This window comes from Netta rufina (assembly GCF_964035555.1).
Source record: "Netta rufina genome assembly, chromosome: 15".
Classification (NCBI taxonomy): domain Eukaryota; kingdom Metazoa; phylum Chordata; class Aves; order Anseriformes; family Anatidae; genus Netta; species Netta rufina.
Window position 1 is genome coordinate 14,542,951 of NC_140138.1, and position 19,616 is coordinate 14,562,566.

Sequence of the window (19,616 nt, forward strand, 5' to 3'; positions counted from 1 at the left end):
CAGGAGCCCCAGCTCATTCGCTGCGGGCTCCATCTACCCTAGGACAAGGATTTCCTAAAGAGCTGACAGCTTCTGCCACCAGGCCCACTGATGGGAACCGTCTCAGCCAGAGCATACCACGGTCGAGGTGCTAATAACCTGGAGCTGTTACCCAAAAATTAAAGAGAGTCCTCGTGGTACTTCTCATCAAAGGACCCTTAAATATCTGATTGCACGTGTGTGCGTGTGACTACAAATGCGGGTCTGTAACACAGGAAAAACGTGATGCATTCCGATGGAGCAACACATTCGGGCCTCTTGGCTGTCTCAGGCTTTCTACTTTGCCCAAAACAGACCAAAGCACAGGATGATTTCCACCAATACCACAAAGCACGCCGCCAAAGTACACAGGGGCCCTTAAAAAACACACCGGGCGACACGGGGGGGAAGAGCGTTACTACGTCAGGTTCTCTTACCTTTATCTTGAGGAAAGGAACCAAGCAATTAATTCATCATTAACCACAAGGAAACACTCACCACATTCCAGAAGCCTTTTGAGACAGGCTTTTCAGATGCGAGCACTATCCAAGAGATGTTTCCCCACTGCGAAGGAACAGCTTTTTTTTTTTGTTTTGTTTCGTTTTTATTTCGCAATTGCACCTACTGAGAGTGATTGTACAGCATCCAGCGAGGTGGCCGGGAGCTGAAGGTGGGGAAATCCAGGCCAACGAGAAGCTGTTCCACGCGTTCCCTCCGAGCGTCCTTGCCGTGCTGATCGCCAGTCACCACCACAGGTTGGGGGGCTCTTCGGCCACTCGGCTTTTGAACAGGGTGATTTCATCCAAGTGCCTCATGGGGACGTCTCTGATGACCTCCGTCAAGTCCTCGTGAAGCAGAGGGAAAATGACGACGTTTAGCGCGGGGCGGTCCGCCTGGAAACTGAATCAGACACGGGTTATCAGCTGGGGAGGAATACTAAAACTCCAGGGCAACAGGAGGGGGTCGAGTGGATAAAAACCACGCGGTGGGGGCAAGGAAAGGTGCTCAGGGGGGCAGCTGGAAGTCAGGGTCTCCCTCTCTCCTCTCTGTGTGTCGTTGGGGAGCACAGGCTGGGCTTGTGCCCTTTTCAGAGATCTGTTGAGCTGACACAAGCTTGATGAGGGCAAGGAGAAAAAGATTTAAAAAAAATAAATCACAACATTGTGGTATTCTGAGATCCCAGCTGAGCAGGGTACCCAGCGACAACAATTTACACCACCTACAAAGCAGCAGCAAGTTGCAGGGCTGTTAAAAAAAATAAAATCAGGCCAAAGCAGCGCTGGGCATTCCCTCAGGGCCGAGTGTGGGATCATTGCTCCAGGCTCGGTTGTTCTGCATGCAGAGTCTGCACTCTGCAATTAGAGCACAGGCAGGTTTAGAAAGCTCAGATCTGCAGATAAGCATTTAAGAGCACACACACACACACACACAGAGCCTCCTTTTTAACACAAGTGGCAGAAACCTGTCTTAGCACTCCCTGGGTTTGCCCCCAACACATGTACGTACCCCCTCTTTGCCACTTCAATTCTGGGCTCCAGTTTCTAAATCCACAGCCCCAGGGGTTTTGTCCCCTCCTAGGAAAACCTGCGGGCTCCTCCTGTCCTCCCAGCTCTTCTTGCCAACATCTCTCTGCTTTCTGGTATGCGCACCGAGAATCCCAGACCCTGCAAGTGACAGGCCTGATATGACAGCACGAGAGAGGAGCAGCAGAGGAGGAGAAGAGCAAGAATTAAAGCCATCTATACAATGTATAAGGAGCCATATAAAAAACCCCAAGACCCCGTTAAGCAAGGATGCTGCGTAACAGCAGCCCAGCAAGAGAACGTGGGAGAGGAGAAATTGCATTGCTCGGGGTAGCACAACAAAAGAGTTCAGCCTCCTAAAGCTGGGGGGGAAGGAAGTTCTGCTGTAGCTTAAGGGCTACACCCTGAAGATTAAAACACTTGTGACTATTAGCAACGTGCCACCGAGAGGTTTCCAGTGAACCGTGTGACAAGGGCCAGCTCGGTGTCACTCTGAGGGAGGCAGAGTCGAACTGGCAGCGTCAGTCCCTCGAGGCTGAAACGAGTTGCATTGGGTGGAGAGAAGGGCCAGCTGCTAAACAAGCTCCTCTTACCCAGACGTGTGTCTGAAGCTCGTCTTTAGCACTGAGACGGGCAGGTTATCCTCCAGCAGAGGGGATGGCTGGCGGTTTGGCTGCTGGAAACACACGGGAGAATCCCCAGTGCTAGCAGTGCAGACGGCTGAAGAAAAGGCTACAGGAGGCTGGCATTACCTGGGGGACAGCGAGGATGTTTCCGTGCACAAACGATTTGGAGCAGAGCTGCCAAAAAAATGCTGCAGAGGAATTCCCACACCGAGTTCAGCTGCTGAGTCCTGGTGGGTTAAATTAATTTGCCCGAACCTAAGTAGCCGCAGGAGTGAGGATTTCCAGCAACAGCACTACCTGGGGCAGTTTTCTATCTTTCTGCATCACGGACTGCCCTTCATGCCTCACGCCTGAGGGCTGGCAGAAAAGGACACGGCTCCTTGGGAGGATCTGGAGGCCTGGGTAGGAGCTGAGCAGTTTCTTACTTCCCCGGCTCTACAAGAAACCAAGCAGCAAATAATCGCCGATCTGGGAGGCGGTTGGGAAAGTCTGCGGTGCAATTACACAAAATACAGCAAATGTCTCTTTGATAGTCCCTCCTCTGCCTCAGCTCTTCATGTTCCTTACCCAACACCACAGTCCTGCAGAGAAAATCATGTTAATAGGCCGAGCTTACTGAAGTTCAGCTAGGAAGAAGCAGCGATCTTCATGAGACGCAGCCTTCCTGACCGTAACCTCCCCAAGGCAAAGAAACCTCTGCCTCTTTCTTCGTATATAGAGCCTCCCAAATTAGATCTGCATGCTGCCTTCTCACCCTATACAAGACCGTGGCTTATAAGCAGCCCTGACATGTAGCTACAAGAAGGACCTAGACAAGTTTACACGACAATCTGCCACCAAGAGAACTGAAAAACCCCAACGCAGTAAGCGTACCTTCCAAAGAGGCCGGGGTTATAGAAGAGGTTTGAACTTGATCTTTAAAAAAAAAAAAGGAAAAAAAGAAAGCTTTGTAATTTTCTCTCCCCCTCAACAGGAAGCTGTACGTTACTGCAAACCTTGTAAATTCCATACCCCAGCAAGTTGACGCCGGAGAATTCTTTCCATGTACAATTTGCGTGATTTCAGAAAAAAGAATCAAATGCACATGGCTCGCTATTATTCTCGGCTAAACGTGCGTGCAAAGCCTCTCCTTTAACTGCCTGTTAAAAAACACCCCGATTTTAACGAGCAGCTGTCATAATGTTAAACCGGGATTAGCAGTTCCCAAAAGCAGGCTCCCTCCGCAACCTCTGCTCCTCGAATCCGTCCCCGGAAGGCAATTCCTTTCTTCGTACACCTGTCCAGGTGGGCTAGATTAAGTGAGAAGCACTTAGAGCCCTCGTTCGAAAGGCCCCGGGCACGGGGAGGAGATAACAAGAAGGGGAAGAGATCGAGTTAATGAGTTGCAGAATAGCTCCTGTAATCTTCTTGACGGTTCTTCCTCATTCCACACCTGGATGGACTTCAAACTGGATCTACCCCTGCGAGAGCGCGGCTCGTAAAACGAAAAGCTGAAGGACAGAGAGGGATATCGACCCGGGGAGACAAAAGAACTGCAGTTCCAGGCATGAAACCCTGCTTTTTTCCGAGGGAAAGAAGCCAAGGATACGCTTACTTGCTCTCTCCTACGAAACCTCCAGACTAAACTCATCATGATTAATTAAATGAAAGCAAGTTTGCGAGGCAACTGACTAGCAGCCCCTTCAAAACATGTCCTTTAATCAGAAACAACCACTGGGATACAAAGAAAATACCCCCCCCCGCACACATATTTTCCAGCCATAGCCTCTGGTCCAGCAGACACAACACCAAACCACCAGCAGGAACTTTTACAAGGAGGTCTCTGAAGAATCCCAGTTGGGATCTGGACACTCTGTGGGCCTGGCTGCAGCAGCTGGCTGGAATCATCCACGGAGCTGAAAAACAGATATCAGATCGTAGCCTGCTTCGTACATTCCTCCCAGCATCAACGCTGCACTCAGACCTTGAACAGGTTGCCCGTAGCTGAAAAGGGTTAATGGCACTCTGTTATTTGCCTCCAAAATTATCCCAGAACAGGTGTGGACTGGACACAGGAAGGTTATTTTCAAGTGAACAGCTTGGTAAATAGCCTACCACTACGCTCTCAATTACTTCCAAGCAGCGTGGCAGGATGCAATATGTAGGTCAGGGACAAAGTCAAAAAGAAAGGGAAAAAGTCCAGAGCAAGGTCTGCACTTTAATCAGATTTCCCCCTGATTTTAGCAAGACAAAAGAGTCCCTCCCCGGAATGCAGTTATCTCCTGGCAAACACTCCCGGTGTGTGCTTTCAGACACAGCTCTTTGGAGAGGAAACCAAACTCCACCTGCTGATACGGCCAAAGGGCAGCCCAAAGCTGCAGGAAAACCTCAGCAGAGAGCCTGCAGCCGTGGGTTGTGCCCTGCTCTATCTGTCTGCACCACAAATGCCCAGAAGACGACAGCTCCGCTACCTTAGGAGCTGCTCAAACTCACCTCCAACCCCTACGGATGGGAAAAGGCAGCGTTTGGAAGCAAAGGATGTAATCCCCCTTGCAGTTTTCCAGAGAAACCTAAGAAAAGCCCTGTGCTAAATTCAGGTGCTTCGGCACAGCCCACTTCACAGCTGCTGGCAAGGTGGCGAGGGCAGGCGAGGCGGTGTAATTAAGCACTGGCAACAAAAGAAACTCACCCCAGGTAAAACGAGGAAACGCGACGCAGCGGGAGCGGATGGAGGCCAGATTTTTAACCTCCACAAACTGAGATAAGCTCATGGGAAAAGAGGCTCTAGAAAGGAAAAGGAAGGAAGGAAAGAAGGAAAGCAGGAGAAGGAAAGAGGGAGAAGGCATGGAGTAAGTTTGTTGTTGCTGGAAGACCGGCTCGCATCAGGGAGCTCACGTGTGGCATCGGTCTTGGAAGCTTCAGCCCACGTACCTGAGCCAGGCTGGGAACTCCTGTCCCCAAAGCACGGCGTGGTGGAAGGGAGCAGCTGCCGAGGGACACGACCCAAGGGGACACAACCCAAGGCCCAGGCAGGGACTTTGCTCTTCTTTTCAGGAAGGCCAGGCGGACACTGCGGGTTTGCTCCACTGGTTGTGCCCAGATCTCAGGTCCAGGGAACTGCAGGAGCTCTCTCCTTCCTGACAGCGACTGCCAAGGGCATAAAACAGAGCTTTTTCTTTTTTCCTCCAGGCACACCAAAGTGGTGGGGGTGGGATTCCCCCAGGCACCCTCCTCTGTCAGCTGGGAGCATCCTTGCCACCCAGCCGGCCCCCAGAGCGCTCTCAAGAGGGGTGCAACGCCCACAGAGACCCATTTCCAACCCTGCAAGAGCACCGGTGTCGCACAGACTTCATCTTCTCATCTCAGAAACACACCTCCGAAGTTCCCTAGGAAAGCAGCTGCGATTCCTCAAGTGGCTTCCAGCTCCACACAAGGAGATATTTCCCCCGCAGAGCATTTCCACTCGCCGTGAGCCCCGTTAGTCCAAATCCAACCCAAGAAAGGCACAGACGGGACTCTGGAAGTCCGTGGCACACAGCACTGCCACCTCTGCCACCGCATCGTGTCCCGGACGAGAAGCGACACGCGCCAGATGCACCCCACAAGCAGGGGGGAATTACCTCTCTGCAGCGTGGTTTCCCTCTGTACGGCACGAATGGCACACCACCGCTTCTCCCGGGAGCTGAGGTTTGTCAGAAATGCTTCCAGACTGGGTTTCTTAACGTTATTTTGCCAGCTGAACTCTGCATCAGTCGAATGTGACCGGACAATTAGAGAGGGAGGGAACGAGAACCCAAGGAGCGACGCCAGAGCGCCCGGGACACGTCCTAGGGGAGTGCTCTGCCAGAGCAAGCTGAAAGTTATTTCCTAATCTCTTCCACAAATTAAAAAGCAACGGCAGCAACTGCTCAATTAGATTTATTTTACTATGGAAAAGCTTTAAAGCTGCAGTTAATGCTTCCGCTCAGCCTTTTACACCCGCGTGAGGAGAGAGCACGACGGTGCTGCTCCAGTTTTATCTCCCAGCCAAGGCAGAGAGGAGGACGCCGCCTGAAAGCCACTTGGTGCACAAAGCCACCTTCCCCCAGAGGAGGGTTTCGGGACTGAATTCCCTTCCAAACACACGAGCTGGTAGTTGGAGCAAGTCCTTTGGGTTAGCCACAGGAATGCATTTACGAAGGGGCTGCGTTAGTGCCCCCAAAAGGAGATACACAAACACGCCAAGGCCGGGGATGGCCCCACGAGCTGTGCTGGCTTGCAAAGTATTTGAACCCACCCTGAAACAACATCCCTGGCAGCAGCAGAGGTGTCGGGGCCACACCCCGAGCACAGTCAGCCTCTGCCAAGCCCGCCAACGAATTCTTGGGTAAGGCGAGCTGACAAGGATGCAGTTTGTTATTCAGCCCGTGACAGAATGATTCAGGGGTTTCTAAGAGCAGGAAATGAAACAGACAATGAAAGCTGGAGCAGGATGCTAATGATTCACTCCGCCAGCCCAGCGATACATTAAGTCTTCTGCAATCAGACGCGGGGACGGAGCCCACAACATGCTTAGGCTAGCGGAGTGGGGTTGGCAGCTACCGCGCTGGCTCCGGGATGCAGGGAAGCAGCACTGCGCCGAGAGGGACTTCGTCAAGGTCAGAAGGAAGAGAAGGTGGTGGAGGGAAGCAAAAACCAGCTTGGAAATCTCAAACAAGCCTCGAGGGGTGATGCCAGCTTCCTGCAGCGCCGATGCAACTGCAGCAGGGTGCTGGAGGGCTCTGCTGAATTCAAAGAGGAGCTCGTGCTCCCCGACTGCCCTATAGCAGCCCCCTCCCTCCCCATCCACAAGTGGAAAGGAACACCTGAGAAGGGTTTTTTTTTTTGAGGCTGAGCCCACGGTGAGAATCCCAGCAAGGAGAATAAATCGGTTGACTAGAAAAAGAAGCTGCAGGGGCTTTCAGAGCAATAGCAACAAGGTGTGGGGGGACGCACGCAGCACTGATGTGAGCAGAAATTCATTTGCAGTAGTTTAGTTCTCTGCCAAATGCCAGGAGAGGGGCTGGCTCGCTCAGCACTTTGCAAATACTCGGTTTCATCCCCAGGCTCCCACCTGGCAGCCCCGTTTCTGCAGCTGAACCCCAGGAGGGTGCTGCAGCCCTTCAGCGAGCAGCACGGCTGTCACAGCCACGCGGGGCACCGGGATCAGCAGCTGAAGGAAGGGAAAGATCCAGCCAAGGGTTTCATGTTTAAAACAAAAATATAACAACAAGCAGGAGAAAATTCATAAAATGCGACAAACGCTTGAATAGTAAGATTAATTCAGACTGAAATAGCTATTCCTGGAAAGTAGCAGGAGTCCTATTGTGAAAGTCACGTCAAGCTAATCGCTGCTCACACCTGACGCTGGCAGAAGTAGGAGGGCTCAGTTAATATTTCTCTTCCTCCATGTCTTGGATCCCCAGAACAGGCAGATTGTCCTAAAACATTAAAATTCTTTGTAATTCCCAGCACTGGTTGACCCTCAGTCACCCAGATCCCGAGGCATGGCGTTACAGAGGGACTTTGCAGAGCCATTTGCTGCAGACAGGTAGCTGGCGTGGCGAGGGAAACAAAGGCACAGAGCTTGAGCTAGGGCTGCCAGCCCTCGGGGGATGCTGCACCAGCACCCCACGCCTCTGTCCCCTCTCCCAACAAGCTACCAGACCCCAGGAGGTTCCTCCCTGCCTCTGGGAGAGGTGAGCAGGCTGGCCAAGCTGCCCACCCACCTCCCCAAAACACATCTTTCGCTTGCTGACCACGCCGTCTTCCATGGCTTCTCTTGGATTGCACTTATCTAAGTCTCGACTCACCTCTGTGTCTTGACACTTTTCCCTTAAGTCTCCCTGAGACTTTTCGTTTTGCTTTGTGGTGGGTTTTGTTGTTTTCTTTTAAATTTAACCGTTGCTTTCTCGGCCTTTCCCAAGGCCTTCTCACAGGCATGTATTGTCTGGTACTACAGAGTCCTTGGAGTCATTACAAGGATAGGAGCTATCTCAACCCTTAAGCTAAAACCAGAAAAATTCTAAAGGAACACGCTGGAAAATAAAATCTGTCCTTGAGGCCAAGGGGACATTTGCCAAAGCATTTCCCATCCCCTCTTCCAGCCGATTTTCTGCTGGCAAGCTCCGCCAGGAGAGCAACTTGTGCACATTTGCGAGGTGCCCGCTGACCGTGCCATGGAGCAGCGCGATGCTGAAGCCATCCAAATTCCTTTTCCCGCAAGATTTTTGAGGCAGAGAAATACAAGCATATAAACGCGATTATTTAGCATGCAACGCATCAGGACAGAGGAGCGGGGCGCCTTCCGTAGGTCACAGCTCCATCTACTGACTGCTTCTCAAAATCACAGCGTGAAAATCCTCGGGGAAAGCTGCTCGAAGCCAAGCCCCCTCCTCTGACCACCTGGTTAGCCCGACTCGGAGCTCCCTGCAACCATTTAGGAAGAATCCCAGCACTGCAGCTCTGCCCAGAAGGGAGAAAACCTCTCGTTTCAAGGAAATTCTTTGTACAGCAAAAAAATAAGGGGTTACACTTGAAGATAAAACAACCGTGGGTCCTGGCACTGTGGGGTTTTAGTGGGTTGGAAGTGACACTGCAATGGGTTTAACAGAAGAGTTATTTAAGTGAAGGCAGCACGTGCTTTTAGATAAGCAGCCTGGCAAAGTTAGGGTGCGAGCACAGAAAGGAAAACACTGTTGTGAGATCTGCTGCTATCTGAAGCCCAGCGGCAGCTGAGCACCATGTGATGGGGAGAGAAATGTCATTTTACAGGGAAACCGGGAGCCTAGACCAGTGTGATGTGAAAGCTGAGGCAGACGGGGGCAGTGGACACGGCTCACCCAGGCTGCATGCCCCCCTCTAATCACCGGGTCCCTTCCCACGTGCACCGAGGATGTCCCTGAACCATAAAAATTACCCCTCCCCTCCACGTCGAGGAAAACAAGAAGAAAGAAGAACACTGCAATGATTTATCTGCCCAGAGGGAAACCGTCATCTCCCAGGCTCAGAGGAGACCTTGCCCTTGCAAGCCTCTTGTTTGCTGATGAGGGCTCCAGACGAATTCTCTTCTGCTTACTGTGCTCCGTTGCAAAAGAGGCAGGACTGAATCAGAGGCTTTTTACGGACTGAAACACGAACTAACCTCTCTGAAACAGCAGCGAGCTGCAGCCAGAAGACTGCCCGCGGGACAGCTGGAGAGCACCAGGCCCAGCTTAGAGCTGTCACAAGGCTAAAAGGCACGAGAATGACTTTCTTTGCAGTCCAGGAGAGCAGAAACAGATAATGCCGTCCTATTTTACAGGCAAGGGGAAGAGTTTGAGAATCTGCTCAGGCTTTAAGCCATCGGTGTGGAGCAGGAGGTTCAATACCTGAGCTCCCATCACCACACCTTCCAGCACAAGTCTGTGGTAGAAAACTGTCTGTTCTCCCCAAATCAGTCCCAGCTTCTTCTGTGAGCCAAATCCTCTGTGAATCCACATCTGGAATAGAACTGCACGGCACTGGATGGCATTTTCAAGCCCTCCCAGCCCTGCCACCTGCAGCAAATCGCTGCATACGCCCAGCCCTAGGGGACCCCCTCGCTCTCATTTCTTTGTGGAGGCGTTGGGAGAACGGGGGTGATTTCAGCCCTACCTTCTTGCTCACAAGCTGCAGTCACTTGGCTGCCCTCAGCCTAAACCAGATGATTTCCACAGCCCCACAACAGGAGCTCTGCCCCACAGCGGGACCTGAGGAACACAAATCCATTCCCCCAGCTCCAAGGGAGGCAAGCAAAAATGCCCTCCCTGCTCTCACCTCCTCCTTCCCGCTCATCCCTTGTGTTCTCCCTGCACACCCAGCATCTGCACACATCCCTCCTCCCCAAAAAAATAAGAAAAAAGCCACCTTCTTTCATTCTAGAGCCTTTTCCACAGGTCTCAGTCATGAACTAGCTTGCTAAGGGATTTTACTGCGTGTCTCCTCGCCCTTGGAGCAGCAGATAAAACGCAGGCAAGAGAAAGTCAATTCCTGACCCCCATCAGGAGGCACATTTACGCAAGGACGAGAACAGGATCGCTGGGAAAATCAGGTGGTTAAAGGCTCGCTGATGGCTCGTGGAAGACCCCAGGCTTTGCTTACACATCATTTTCTGTATTTTGTTCCTTCCGTGTTATTGCTGGAGACAGTTGCATGAGAACGGGATCTCTGTTGCTTAGGAGAGCATCTGCTCCCACTGCTTCTCCTCCTCCCGAAGTCATAATCTTACGTGGCATCAAAATCGTTTCCAGAGCCACCAATTACAGTGTCACAGAGGATTATGACTTCAGGTGCAGGATCTGCAGTGGGAGCAGATGCTCTGCTCAGAAAAAAAGAACTTCAAAAATTCTGTTTTCATACAAACGTCTCTATTAATAAGACACAAAAGGAGAGAAATAGTCTGACAGCCAGAACTGTTGCTAAATATAAAAGCAGTTTTTAACATTTTCATGAGGCATCAGCTGCTCTTTGGAAAGTTCCCAGGCTTTAAATTATTAAGAGGTACAGAATGTAGTGGGAATCCATACACAACAGAGGAAGAGAGGAGGAAGAGACTGCAGAACAGCATTTTTCTGCTCAGTAAGCGGATGTTAAAATGTTGGCCAGTGCTGCAAAAGCATCTCAGGGAGGAGGGCAGAATAAAAACCAGAAACTGTGGATTCGTGGTTCTTTCTAAGGATCCCCAAAGCACTACCGAAACCAACCCAGGACTGACTTTACCGATACAAAGCCCTGTAAAAATACAAACCCAAGGAATTCCTGACAAGGGATTCGTATAGGTGTTTCCGACAATCACTGTCCCAAAAGAACAGGGAGCCTTCTAGAGGCTGTAACGAGCAATCCCGTGTGCAGCTCGAGAGGTAGCTGATGTAGTCATAGGCTCTTCTGGATCCGATCCTCGGAAACGAGCCAAGAGTAATAAGTCAGGCTGGAGCTGGAGAAAGGCTGGGGGGAGGAGCACCCCTCAGGACGCAGTAACCACGCCGTGCGACTCGGAATTTTTGTTAGAGCTTAACAGGGCAAAGCAACGGCGGGTGAGAAAGAAAACAGATCGAAGGTGGAGAAAATGCCTTACAGAAAAAAAATAAATAATGGAGAGTCTGCTGCATGGGAAATATTTTGTTAGATGACTGCCGCTATTAGATTCCAAAATGCCAGGAGTAATTAAAAGCTCTCTTTTCAAATGCAGTTCACGGCTCACACAAACGTTTCCCACCACGTGAGCCTCAGAGCACTGCAAGGGGCCAAGCGAAATGCATTTAAGAACTGCCAAACGTGCAAAGGCAGTTTGTACCAATTCTTTCCCCCCCCCTTATTCTCCGCCGAAGAAAAACCCTTCACAACAACCCTTTAAAAAGGCTTTGAATTGTACTAGCAGGGGATTATCAGTAAGTGACATTTACAAGTGATTAGAGGACGAAGAATTATCTCAGTCACTTGTGGGAAAGGAGGAAAGCTTCAAGGTCAAACCTCTCAGTGCTTCAAATGTCGGCAGATGTTTTGTTTACACGAGAAGTGCCGTTTGATTTATGACGGGGCCGTACATCCAGAACTTCAGCTGATGGAGCTGCAGAGAACACGGGTGGGAACGGAATCAAGAATCCGTACAATACCTTCAAACGTTTCACTGATTGCCTCCTATGAAAATAAGAGGCTATTTCGTGCTCCAAGCAGTTACACCGTACCTATTAGCTTCTTAGAACAAGTGCTCCAAGCCACACAAACCTTGGCAAGCGAGGAGACGGGAGACAAACCTCGAGCAGCTCCAGAAATCCCACAGCAACCCCTTTTTCCTCACTCACCTCCGGACAATGGACTGCTGGAGGTTTCTGCAGACGGTGAGAGATTCTCCCATAAACATGTGGCACATGACGACCTCGAGGCAGCTGGCCATGAATGACATCACTGCGTCAGACTGCAGAGTCCCGCTCCGGGAGACGATGCAAAGCCTCTGGAGAGAGGAGCAGTGGCTCAGCGCCTGGAAGAACTGGGCGCCCGCGCTGAAGTAGGGCTGCTCCAGCCTGCGGGAGCAAAGAGAAACAAGTCAGGGGGCAGCTGGGGCTTAGGGATGCTTTCAGGTAAGAGAGAAGATGGCACGTTTGCAGGGGGTTGGCAAATGGAGCAGCCAACGTCCACCAACCTGTTCCACTTACAGACAGAGCTTCTGCCTGCTGGTGCCAGTGGTAGGGCACGAAATCCTGATGTTGCAAGCTCAGACATCCCACTCGAATGACATCAGGGGGACAAACACACAGAAAGGCCCTACGCTGCTGTAACCCTGCTCCTGAGAGGGTTCCTCAAAGGCATGTTGGCTGAGGTGGGTCTGAAACCTGAGCAGCAGACTGATTCTGGCCTTAGGACAAACATAGGTAGGAAAAGCTGGGCTGACATCTACTTATTTAGGGACTTACGGCCCCAGCACACCCACCCCTGCTCTGGTTAGCTTTAGTTTACTGCCTGGAGAGAAACAGGCGTGAAAAACTCACAATGTGAACGAAGCAGGCATGAAAAACTCACAATGTGCACGTGGTGATACAGACCTCGTGCCTCTAAGCCAGCTGTGACCACCTCCAGCCCTGCCTGGTCAGAGGATGGGAAAGAATAGAAGCTACTTTATGGAGAATTGACACAAACTTTACCTTAAATACTCAGCCCAGGGAGCAGAGATTGGATTTTTCCTGCCCTGGATACCCCCAACGAGGGGTCTGTGCCCCAGCTGGCAGCACACCCCAATGCGCCTCAGTCACTGGGTCAGCGGGGCCGAGAGCTCTGCCAAGGTGAATCCAGCAGGTGGGAACAAGCTGTCGGCCCCAGCATGATGGGGATAACCTCCAGCAGGCTTTTGTGGTCCACGGCGGTCAGTTTACAGCACCTGAAGAGATGCCAACAGCCCACCAGCTCCTTGAGCAAGAGCTCGAAACGAATATTAAGGAAACGGGAAGCTTCTCCAATTTTTCAGCAGCACTATTTGCCCAAAATCGGTTTAGGACAAAGCACAGAAGTCCCTGCAACCTTACAGCGGGTTTTTAGGTTAATCCCTGTAGGAACAGACACGCTGCAGTACTGCCTTTCGCTCGCTAGATGACAATGTTGCTCTGGAATAGCCCTGAAACTAACGCTCAGCCCGGAAGGTGGGGAGGGGAAAAGGGGGAGATGCACCAGAGGATTAGTTAAATGAAAAAAAAGTGCATTATCAGGAGGAAGCGCTGAACATTAAAAACCTTTTAAACCTATTTAAAACCTTAGGCTTCGCCCAAGAAACCACGAGAGCTCCCCCTGAACCGCCTGGCTGTCACAAGGAGACTCCCTCGCTCATCCTTCCCGGAGGCTGTGCGCTGCCTCCCATCTTCGGTGCCCACAGCCTCCATTTCGGAGGCTCTGGGAGCTGCAGGGCCGAGCTGGGAGAAGCAGCACTGCACCCCCGAGCCTCCCTCCCCTCATCTCAGCTCTTCCAAGGGCACTCAGCCTGCTCAAGGATAAATAAATATCCACGCACGTGACCCGAGGCATTAAGCAACCGAATCTCCAACAGCATCTCCGACAGCTGCTGTCCCTGGGATGAGAGCAACGCTCCTCGCCTCCTGAAAACGGGACGTGGTGGGCAAGGGAAAAACAAGAGGGGTTTCAGCTACCCCTTCACTGCTGGGATGGCTTGGGATCACGCACACAAACAGCAGCCTCAGCTGATGAGCAGTGATTTTAGTCACGCTGTAATTAACTGTCTTTGTGGTCACAGGCATGCACCGTGAGAGGATGACCTTGTTTTTGCTGTTTTATGGCATTTTAGACCTCTTTTGTGAATGGATAATGACCAGACCTCACGGGTCGGCCAGTTTCCCCCAGAATCAGTTTCCGCTGGTGAAAAAATAAAACTAAAAAATAAATTTTAAAAAAGAGATGGTTTTAAAATATAAGCCAAAGGTAAAAAAATATTGCAACAGGGCTCTAAAATATCTAGACATTGTAGGAGTCTCCTCCATCCTGGAAGTTTAGGAGATGTACGCGTACACAAAGCCAAGAAGTCAGCGAAGGCATGTAACATTTAACCTAGCCCTGACAGCTAGCTCCCAAATATGCTGTGTCCACTCTTCCTTATCTAAAAGGAAGGCAGTTGCAGCACAGAGACTTTAAGCACTTAAAACACTGGTTAAAAGGCATATCCTGAGCCCTCGAGAACAGCACGAGATGCCTTCCTGTGCTCCTCAGCTCTGGAAAGAAAACAACCAGTTTGCAAGCCGCTGCAGCAACTTTTGACCTGTTTTTTTGAACAGAGGGCGATCGCAAGAGGAACACTTGCAGTTTTTACACAAACCGCACACTCCATTTCTGGAGCTCCACAACCAAAACGGAGATGTTCGATGGCAGCCCCTCACCTGAGATCTCTCAAGCACTTGCAGTGTTTCAGCATGTCCACAAGAGCAGACATGTAGACCACCTTCCCCATCATGCCCAGGTTGGCCAGCGAAAGAGTCCGCAAATGCTGGCACTGCAATCCGATGCTAACGAGCCCAGAACCAGTAATGATATTTGGCAGTTGTGCTAGGGTGAGGCTCTGCAAATAAGTCAACTGGCTAATGGCAGCCACCTCCGAATCCCCCACGCTCTGTGCCCGGACGCAAGGAGGCAACGAGTTCCGAATGGCCGGCTCGTTGCGGGGCATGGCAGAGGAAAAACTGGACCCTATTATTTCCAAGGTTTCCAAAAAGCGGAGGCTTCCCATCAGAGTCCAGAACACCGAAGACTCTATCTTCTGATTCGCCTGGTCCGTTAAGTTCCTCGGGTACGTCTGTATCCCCACCCGGACTTTCTTTCCGAAGGTTTGGGGCGCCGCATTGGGCTGCGTGGGAGGCTTTTCCACGTTTGCAGCAACGTCTGTGATGGAACAAACCGGGAGTGCTAGCGAGAGGAGGTGCTTTAGCCTGGACAGAAGCTGGCACAGATGATTCCCTATGCTTTCCGAGCTGTGGTGGTGAGCTGCGGAGAGGTTGAGGTGTCGCAGGTTGCAGCAAGACACTACCAGGCTTTCCAGAATGCTGCTGTCAATGTCGTCTTCTGCTTTTCGGAACAAGGACTCCGGAGCCAGACAGTGAACGCAGCCGCTGAGGTTCAGGCTGGTCAAGCTTTTAAGATCCTTCCCCCCGTTAATAACTCTCTGGATCAGGTGGCCACCAGATAAGGTGCAGCGGCTAAAGCTGAAGTAGAAAGGGTTGTTGAACTTCAAGTGTTGCAGGAGCCCGGAGCCGTTAATCCAGGCTTTGGGCAGTTGTAAAGCATCCAGGCGTACGTTTCGAGCCATGGAGTCCAGGAGGTTTTTAGTGGCTCCCGTCTCAGCGAAACTACCAGGGGCAGAAATGAGGAAGGCGTGCAGGTTCTCAGGTGTCCGATCACTCAGCACCGCCAAGTACAGCCTCACCACCTCCTGATTAACGTAGCCAGGAGCCAGCCTGGCATAGAAGACGCGAAGGTTCTGGTAATGGGGCACGTTGCTCTCCCCTACCATTAGCTGCCCGGAGAGCATAAAACCTTCTCGCGAGCGATCAAGGATCTCAAAGTAAAGCAGCAGTTTCTCAAGGCTAGTGCAGCACGGAACGACACCGTATGACGGGGTGTAAAGGGTTTGCTTCAATTCCGAGACACGGCTAAGAGTGGCTTTACACTCACTGCTTAGCTGACTGGCATCGAAACCCGGGTTTACGTCTATCGCCAGGGAGCGCAGGTGCTGGAGGGCAGACAGCATCTTTGAGAGGCGGAGAGAAGTGATGTGGCACCCAGACAAGTTCAGTTTTACCAGGTTCTTGCATCGTATTACATGATCAATAGTGGAGCTGGGCAGCCAATAGCACCCAGCCATGTTCAGCTGGTAAATCTCTTTTCCGATATCCCTCATCAGTTGCTTCACTTTGTCTTTGTTTACCTGTGCTCAAACAAAACCAGATTCAATGAGATATATGGCAAGCGTGTACTGACTCAGTTTCCCATCTGAAGATGGGGTTAACACTGGCTAGCACTTAGATTACGTGGTTCATCCAAGGGCCTTGGAACACTAGCACAGCCTAAGAATCATTAAAGCACTGCTTAATCTGCCATGCTTTGACCTCTTAAGATTACACTTCCTTTAGCTTCTCAGGCTGTGCAGTTCTGCATTACTGACTGCGAGGCCAAAATCTGTTCAGCAGCTGATAGCAGAACGAAGGACGATCTCCATTTTCTAACAGCAAAACTATTTCAACAGAATTATCTATCTATGGAAACTCAAAGAACACTTTCATTCTCCTTCATCGGCTTTCTTCTTTTGGAAATGAGGAAGAGAAGCTTAGGCTTGGCGATACGGCCCTCATAACATGTATCACCCTTCATTCCTAAGCTTTATTTTTTGTTACAACTCAAATACATTTTCCTGCTTAGCTGACTGCATGCCTGACAGCAGCATGCACAAGTTTTTCTGCTCACATAGATTTCTTTGTACAACAGCATGGAAAATGTATTTTGGGAAAATGGTATCTTCACACAGCCATAGTCAAAAGCAGCTATAAATGGCAAGTCAAGTTTACTTTCATTCGGCCTCCAGAAAGGAAGATATATAAAATACCATCAGTGAAAACTATCTAAGGGAGCACAGAGCTGTCCTAACAAAGCATTCTGCAAAACAAATGCTTTTATAAAACAGTTTATTGTTTATTTGTTTTTCAGAGTTCAAGAGCACGACATTTATGCAGACACACTGAAATACTCTATTTCTTGGCATTTTTTCAGAAGTCAGACTTGTTGTCACAGTTAACAGAAGAAGCAAGCTACTCTCCCCACCTTATAATCTTTCTGAAGTAAAACTGTATGGGTTAGGCTCTTGTCAAGGCAAAGCGTTGCGAGTTTCCTGCAGGTTTTCCGGACATTCAGGACAAGGTCTGTGCAAGGGACGTAGCTCAGGATGTGCAAAAGGATCTCATCCGAGAACTCCATCAGGTTGACACCATTACTTTCCTCCTCGCTCTCCCCACTTACAAGCTCCTGGAAGAGAAAAAAAAAAAAAGAAAAAGAAAAAAAAAGAAAGGCTACCAGTTCACAGACTTCAGCAAAGCTTGTGAGTCTCAGAAGGGTTTATAAAGATAAAACAGAACCACTTGAATCATTAAATACTTCCCCCCCGACTTGAGAAACCCAAACCTCTCCCTTAAAAGACCATACTGAGGTGGTGCAAAACTTCACACAAAGCCACAGTATCTTCAGTCACTTTTTTGCTGTGGGCTGCTTAAGAAATAAAACATTTACCTTCGTTCCTCCTCTGCCACTGACTTTGCAATTGGAAAAGCATCATTCCCCGATCCTTTCAGAATATAACCCAGCAATCCCTTCCCTGAAGAGCAATCCATTCCAATAACCTTATGAGTTATGTAACTGCTCATATATATCAAAAATAATAAAAAAAACTGCAGGTTTAAAGCCCAGGATCGGGTACCCCATCTCTTCTGGACCACACCACACCATAACCATACCAAACCTCCCTCACCCCACAACCCCTCCATCACCCCCCAGATGCTCCTGCCTGGCCCCCAGCCACCCCATCGCACCGAGGCGGTGTTTTGAGGCTTAAACCCTGCTTTTAACGAAGCTCGAGTGGAAATTAACGCAATGCCAGCCCCTGAAGGGGAAGGGGGTGCCCTGGCACCGCGCCGCAGCACCCACAAAACCCCACAGCGCATCCCTACAGGAGGGCGACCCCTGAGGACCGGGAGCTCAGCCCAGCCCCAAGGGCAGCCCCCTCACCACGGGGACCGGCTCCAGCCCCTGAGGGGAGCCCGGTTGCCCCCCTCCGAGCCCCGCCGCGGTTATACCGGCGCTCGGAGGCCGGGGAGCGGCCCCTCCGCACCTCACCTCACCACAGCGGAACATGACGGCGGTGGCGGCGGCGGTCCCCTCGCCACACCGGCCACCGCTCAAACCCGCCGCCTCCCGGCCTGGCTCCCCGCCGGCACGGCCGCCGCTCGGTTCTTCCGGCGCTGCCATGACCCGGCTTCCGCGCCTCGCCACTCCTCCGCCGCCCCGCGCCGCCATCTTGAGGCGGGAGCGCGGGAAGGGGGCGGCCGCCTCCCGCCGCCATCTTGAGCGCGGCGCCGCCGCCATGTTGGGGGTGGCGGCTGGGCGCTGCCTCCCTCACAAGGGGGGTGCAGGGCTCGCTGCTCGCTCCCCCTCCGGTTTACAGGGCTCGGCCCTGAGGTTGAAATTAAGCACGGCCCCGAGGTTGAAATTAAGCGCTGTTTTCTTCACTTCTGCCCGGCTCTGGTGGTGCTGAGAGCCGAGGCAGCAGGGCAGCCTCCCTGCCTCCTCCCGGTCTCCTCCGCCACCTCAGCGGCTGACTCACGCCAAGCCCGCGCCCCACGAAACCTCGAGGCTGCTCCCTGAGTGAAAATCCGCCCTGTGCCCAGCCGTGACTCAGCCAACAGCTGCATACGGGGCACAGAGGGCTTGGCCAGCCACCCTAGTGGGGTATTCTGCAGCCTGAGGGGCATTTGCTGTATTAGTGCCCTGCCCTTCAGTGCAGGCAGCGGGCAAATGATCCCATCCCTGTCCATAGTGGTTTTGTAGGCTGGGAGCAGCTTGGGGTGACACCCCAAGCACTAAAGGATGTGATCTTAACAAAGAAAGCCATCAGTACTATCCCCTTCCCTCCAAAGCATCCCCCCTCCCTACAACCCCCTTATATAAACCAGCTGGCTTCAGCCTCACTGGTCATTTATGCAATAAGCGTAACCTGGGTGCAGATGAGACTGAATTTTCTCCCCCTGGTAGCAGGTGTGAGGCAAATCCCACACAGGGGGCCATGCAGAAGTCACCCCGAGGTGCTGCGAGCACATATAGGAACGTCCACTGGGACCAGCTGGCTCAGCATTCCCGCTGTCAGCTCCTCTTCCCAAATCTCAAGTACAGACAGGACTGGAGCGCTGGAATTTCCAGTTACGTGTGTGCTCGGGGAATTTTGTTCATAGAAAATGTGTTTTAAAGATGACCCACAAAGGAAGATGAATAGGTTGCTGCTTTCTTCCTGGTTGATTGTTGCCATTTATGGCCATGAGTGAGATTAGTGGTGGTTTGGCGTTTTGGCTTAGAAATATCAAGCGCCTCGGGTCTTGGTTACCTGTTTTGCTTCCAGGCCTGTGAGCAGGGTCTGGGCTTGGAGAGGAAACCCCCCTCTTAGCCCTCAAATGAGGGAGAGCCTCCATAAGAGAATCGGTGCCTGCTGTTTGTCGTGTGTTTCAGTTACACAGAAGATAATGACAAATTAAATCCAGAGGCCCTGCAGTCAGGACTGACTCGTTTGACATCTGGGCTGAATACCAGCCTACCGTATTTGCAGTCATCGGGGAAAGCAGGGACCAGGGTGGAGAAAGACCTGCATTTCCAGTGCAAATGTAAATAAGATCAAGAGCAGGGCCCATAA

The 19,616-nt window shown here is 51.4% G+C and overlaps 1 protein-coding gene across 1 annotated transcript; it reads right to left on the bottom strand.

Moving 5' to 3' along the window:
* Positions 1-572: 572 nt before the first annotated feature.
* Positions 573-18,183, bottom strand: FBXL18 (F-box and leucine rich repeat protein 18). Its single transcript, XM_084296362.1, has 5 exons — positions 18,053-18,183; positions 16,988-17,188; positions 14,557-16,097; positions 11,986-12,204; positions 573-918 (listed from the first exon to the last, which is right to left on the bottom strand). The coding sequence occupies exons 1-5, from the start codon at positions 18,068-18,070 to the stop codon at positions 762-764; spliced, it is 2,136 nt and encodes a 711-aa protein (XP_084152488.1). The 5' UTR covers positions 18,071-18,183; the 3' UTR covers positions 573-761.
* Between the last annotated feature and the right edge of the window lie 1,433 nt (positions 18,184-19,616).

What these genes read in the sequence shown, in the direction of transcription:
- FBXL18 (XM_084296362.1), bottom strand. An exon ending in TACTTCAGAAAGATTATAAG is followed by an intron (nt 16,098 to 16,987) that starts GTGGGGAGAGTA and finishes GTTTGAGCACAG; the next exon opens with GTAAACAAAGACAAAGTGAA. An exon ending in AAGTGCTTGAGAGATCTCAG is followed by an intron (nt 12,205 to 14,556) that starts GTGAGGGGCTGC and finishes TTGCTCCCGCAG; the next exon opens with GCTGGAGCAGCCCTACTTCA.